At 49.4% G+C, this 5,847-nt stretch overlaps 1 protein-coding gene across 1 annotated transcript; it reads left to right on the forward strand.

Annotated features, from left to right (window-relative positions):
* The first annotated feature begins 574 nt into the window (after positions 1 to 574).
* LOC136536761 (uncharacterized) lies at positions 575 to 1,183 on the forward strand. The gene has a single exon (XM_066528948.1). It carries the CDS (start codon positions 575 to 577, stop codon positions 1,181 to 1,183), a length of 609 nt encoding a protein of 202 aa, XP_066385045.1.
* The last annotated feature ends 4,664 nt before the right edge of the window (positions 1,184 to 5,847 follow it).

A 5,847-nucleotide genomic window follows, 5' to 3' on the forward strand; every position in this document is an offset into this window, starting at 1 on the left:
TGGACTAGGCCTCCGGCTTGTGTTGGACGTCCTTGCTGGTCATCATCACCTCCTCCACATCCTCTTTGTCCCTCTTGACCCTCTCCAATGTTCCTAAGCAAGATAACATCATTAGGTAGTAGTCTATTCTCAAAAGTATGAAAAGGATCGCTTAAGAACGAGCTCACCTGTAAATTGAGTTGACGCATTCGAGCCTGGGTCATTGGACCTTGCATGACGGTTGGAGGATCAGCTGGTACATCCAAAGGAGTGATGTCCTCATCACAAGGATTGCATCCTCATGAAGTGGTTCTTGTCTAGAGGCTCCAATAAGGGGGAGCATAGAAAGGAGCCCAAGCCGGCCACAGACGATGTCGAGGGGGAGGATGGTGGATTTCCAACACTAGATGGCTGCCTCATGATCTTTGGAGGGTTGACGGCCTACGACTCCAAGCATTGCTAGAAGCTTGCATGCCGCGAGGTCTACATGGCCGAGCTGGCCGAGCCTTCCTTCTTTCGATGGTTGGAGTCCACCATAACCTTTGATCAAACCGACCACCTAGAAAGCGTCCCGTAGCTAGGAAGATACCCGCTCATGGTTGACTCTATCATCAGCACAAAGTGGCTCACCAAGGTGCTGATGGATGGAGGTAGCGGCCTCAACATCATGTATGCTAAAATGCTTGACGCCATGGGCATCGACCGATCATGCATCCGGCTGACTAGGGCACCTTTCCATGGCATTGTGCCCAGAAAGCAGGCCATGCCACTTGGGCAGATCAATCTACCCATCACCTTTGGGAATCTGGCCAATTATAGGATAGAGACCCTTACCTTCGAGGTGGTTAGGTTCCATAGGACCTACCACGCTATCCTGGGACATCCATGCTATGTGAAGTTCATGGCCGTCCCCAACTACACCTATCTAAAGTTGAAGATGCCAAGTCCATGTGAGGTCATCACCATTGGCACCTCCTTCCAGTGCGCCTATGAGTGCGAGGTCAAGTGCTATGAACATGCCACGACAATTATCACCTCCAAAGAGCTTGCGGACATCGAGGAGGAGGTCATCAAAGAAGCACCTAACCCCAAGCCATCGACCGGGTCTTTTGAGCCTGTAGAGGGCACCAAGGAGGTCCTCATAGACCCTAGCAGTTTCGAGGGCAAAGTCATGCGCATCGGCACCATGCTTTCCTTCGAATAGGAAAGCACGCTCGTTGACTTCCTCCGCACCAATAGAGACATCTTTGCGTGGAGACCCTTGGACATGCTAGGCATTCCAAGAGAAGTCACCGAGCATGCCTTGGAGATTAGGCCAGGCTCTAAGTCGATGAAGCAGCGCCCGCGTCGCTTCAACGAGGAGAAACATAGGGCCATCGGTGAGGAGATTGTGAAGCTTTTGGTAGCTGGGTTCATCAAGGAAGTATACCACCCCGAGTGGTTAGCCAATCCCATTCTTGTATAAAAAAAGAATGGAAAATGGAGAATGTGTGTTGACTACATGGGTCTTAACAAAGCGTGTCTAAAGGATCCGTTTCCTTTGCCACACATAGACCAAGTAGTCGACTCACCCTCAGGGTGCGAAACACTTTGCTTCCTTGATGTGTACTCTGGGTACCATCAAATCATGATGAAAGAGTCTAACCACCTCACGATGTTTTTCATCACCCCATTCAGATCATTCTGCTACATCACAATGCTATTTAGTCTAAAGAACGTGGGGGCTATGTACCAACGCTTCATGCTCAAGTGTTTTAGGGATCTCATTGGGCAGACCATTGAGGCCTACGTGGATGACAATGTGGTCAAGTCTGAATGGGCTGACCAGGTCATAGCCGACCAAGAGCAGACCTTCATGAAACTCCAAGCAAACGACATCAAACTCAACCCCAAGAAGTGCGTTTTTAGGGTCCCGAGGGGTATGCTGCTGAGTTTTATTGTCTTTGAGCGTGGCATCATAGCCAACCTAGAGAAGATCTCGGCCATCATGAGGATGGGCCCGATTCAAAACATAAAGGGGGTATAATGAGTTACAGGGTGCCTCGCCGTGCTTAGTTACTTTATCTCATGCCCTGGCGAACAAGGTCTCCCCCTCTATTGGCTTCTGAAGAAGGCCGACCATTTCAAATGGATGCTCGAGGCCTAGGAGGCACTTGACAAGGTCAAGCAGCTCCCAATGAAGGCCCTGATCCTTGTCCTCCTAACCGATGAGGAACCGCTTCTGCTCTACACTATGGCCACCACGCAAGTGGTCAGTGCCGCCCTCAAAGTGCAGCGTCCCGTGTACTTCATTAGCGAGGTCTTGTCTAATTCCAAGACTCGCTACCCCCAAATCTAGAAACTCCTATACGCCATCCTTATCGCCAAGAGGAAGTTGTGTCACTATTTCGAGTCGCATTCGGTGATGGTCGTGGCATCCTTCCCTCTTGGCGAGGTCATCCAAAACTGGTATGCCACGGGAAGAATCATGAAGTGGGCACTCGAGCTTATAGGTCAAGGCATTTCATATGCCCCTCAGATAGCCATCAAGTCCCAAGTGTTGGCTGATTTGATTACAGAGTGGACCGAGATCCAAATGCCACCAGCAGTCATCGACCAAGAGTACTGGACGATGTACTTCAATGGATCGCTGATGAAGAAAGGCACCGGCATGGTGATGGTCTTTGTTTCACCCCTTGGGGTAAGCATGAGGTACATGGTTCACATCCATTTCCCCTCCACCAACAATGTGGCTGAGTATGAGGCATTCATCAATGGCCTATGCATCACCATCGAGTTGGGTATCCGATAGCTTGACGTCTGGGGTGACTCCTAGCTGGTCATCGACCAGGTCATAAAGGAATCAAGCTGCCACAACACCAAGATGGTTGCATATTGCTGAGAAGTCTACCAGCAGGAGGACAAGTTCGACGGTCTTGAGCTCAATCACATCCCTAAGCATCTCAACGAGGCGATTGATGCACTGGCGAAAACAACGTTCGGTCGAGATCTGGTGTCCATGGGTGTCTTCACTAGCGATCAGTACAAGCCCTCAGTTCACTACGAGGAGCCAGAATAGACCAGTGATGGGCTACCTACCCTAGGCTCAAGGGCTTACCAGCTGGTGGCTCCATCTACCCCAAAGTCAAGGAGCTTGATGAGGATCCAGCGATAGAGCCTGACCCCCTAGCTGACTAGAGGACACCTTACCTTGACTACCTCCTCCATGAGGTGCTGCTAATGGACAAAATGGAGGCTCAGTGGCTCACATGTCATGCCAAGTCCTTTGTCATTATTGAGGGCAAGCTCTATAGGTGAAGCCACACTAGGATCCTATAGCACTGCATCCCCATCGAACATGGGAAGCAGTTGCTGAGTGATATTCATGGTGGGGTCTATGGGCACCATGCCACACCTAGGACCTTGGTCAGAAATGCATTCTGACAAGGCTTCTACTGGCCAACCACAATAGTCAATGCTGAACAGATTGTGCACACCTACGAAGGGTGTCAATACTACGCTCGGTAGACCCACCTGTCGGCCCAAGCACTCCAAACAATCCCCATCACGTGGCCATTCATGTCTAGGGGCTCGATCTGGTTGGACCTCTCAAGAGGGAGCCTAGGGGCTATATGCACTTGCTTGTTGCTGTAGACAATATTATAATGTGGATAGAGGCTCAACCGATCTCCGCAATCAAGTTCGAGCAAGCCGTGCTGTTCTTCCTTGACATCATCCATCACTTTGGAGTCCCAAACTCCATTATCACAGACAACGACACACAATTCACCAAGAAGAAGTTCCTCTAATTCTACGATGAATACCACATCCATGTTGATTGGGCTACCATGGCGCACCCTCATACGAACGGGCAGTTGAGTGTGCGAACGACATGGTCCTACAAGGCTTCAAGCCAAGGATCTTCAACCAGTTGAACAAGTTTGGCAAACGATGGGTCACAAAGCTTCTCATGGTGCTCTAGAGCCTGAGGATGACCCCCAGCCAAGCCACTGGCTACACACCATTCTTTATGGTCTATGGTTCCGAGGCTATCCTCCCGACAAACCTCGATTATGGAGCACCGAGGGTCAGGGTGTACGATGAATAGGGAGCCAATGCATCCCTCGAGGATGCCATGGACCAGCTAGATGAAGCGCGTGACATTGCCCTCCTTCGCTCAGCCAAGTACTAGCATGCATTATGCTGGTACCACAGCCATCAAGTGCAGGGTCGGGCCTTCATCATCGGGGACCTGGTGCTCCGCCTCGTCCAGAGCAACAAGAACCACCACAAGCTCTCTCCATTGTGGGAGGGACCGTACATCATCGCAGAGGTGCTCTGACCAGGCAGCTACAAGCTCAGGACCATCAATGGAGAAGTCTTCATCAACCCTTGGAACATCAAACAACTACATCGCTTTTACCCTTAATTTATGCATGCTTTCTTTTATCGGTTTCGCTATCGACTCCTCGATCTTTAGTGACACATGACCCTAGCAACGGCAAGGGGATCAGGACCATCGACGGTGAAGTCTTCATCAATGCCTGGAACATCGAACAACTACATCACTTTTACCCTTAATTTACGCACACTTTGTCTTATCAGTTTTGCTATCAACTCCTTGATGTTTAGTGACACCCGACCCCAGCAACGGCAAGGGGTTGGGCCTCACTCCAGGGCTAATAAGAGCATATCTATCCAGTAGACATTCTCTATACCCAACCCTTTCTCATGTTAAGATCCAGAAGCATGGGTTATAGAAACAAACATTGAGTAAAACTGATAGGACTGCAAGAAACCTACGCCCCAGCGGCTACGACATTTTTGCTCACCAGCGTGATCAGAGTTTTTTGCCCATACTATGAGCTTTTTAGCCTTAACTTTAGAAAGAGTCAGAACGCATTAAAAAATATATCTACCCAACAAACTTTCTCTGTGCCTGACCCTTTCTCACGTTAAGATCTAGAAGCAAGGGTTGCGAAAACGAACCCTGAGTAAAATTGGTCAGACTATAAGAAACCTATGCTTCAGCGGCCATGGCATTTTTGCTCACCTGCGTGATCAGAGTTTTTTCACCCGTACCCTAAGTTTTATAGCCTTAACGACAGGAAGGGTCAGAATGCATTAACCTTTTTATATAAAAAGGGGAGAAGAGCTAAAAATCTATTTGGCCATAATGAAATTTAAAGAGCTTATCCACTTATTACAAGTTTGTCGCCTAGCTTATCTACCTAACTAATTTCTTATGGGGATGATCTCATCCTCTATCTCCACATGTAAGTCCTATGCTAGAGGGGCCACTTCCTTCTCGATGTCATCCATCTCGGCATAAGAACCACCATAGGTAAGGCAGGATATGGAGCTAAAAATGCTCCAACAACCCACTTAGGCCTAGGAGTTCGAAGGGTGGCCCTCTAACGGGTTCACAGCCACTCTGGGGCACTGTTAGAATGAGGGGTGGAAAGGGATGGGTCCATTAGCGGCCCATACCTAAGCGCATGAGCACCGCAGGGATCCTGGCCCACATTTGAGTCTTGGTCGGTTTCTAGTCCATGGTTTTTCCTCTAAGAAAGGCAATGAGCTCTCGGGACCGATCAAACGGACTCAACAACTATATGGATTGGCCACTGAGAATCTAGAGTTGGTAACTAGCTAACCCATGCTAGACCCCCACGAATAGGAAGTTAGGGCCCCACTCAAACTAGCCCATTAATAGCTCACTGAGCACCATGTTTCGACCATCGAGGAAAAACATGGCATGGCTCAGCCCCTCCATTTTATCAAAAATGCTTGAGGGATGATGATCACAAAGATGAGCTGACCCTCGATCAGACCCCTGCAACGCGTGGGGGCTCGAGGGAAGTTGGACTCGTAAGGAGATCGAATGCA

This window comes from Miscanthus floridulus, chromosome 2 (assembly GCF_019320115.1).
Source record: "Miscanthus floridulus cultivar M001 chromosome 2, ASM1932011v1, whole genome shotgun sequence".
In the NCBI taxonomy this organism is placed as follows: Eukaryota; Viridiplantae; Streptophyta; class Magnoliopsida; order Poales; family Poaceae; genus Miscanthus; species Miscanthus floridulus.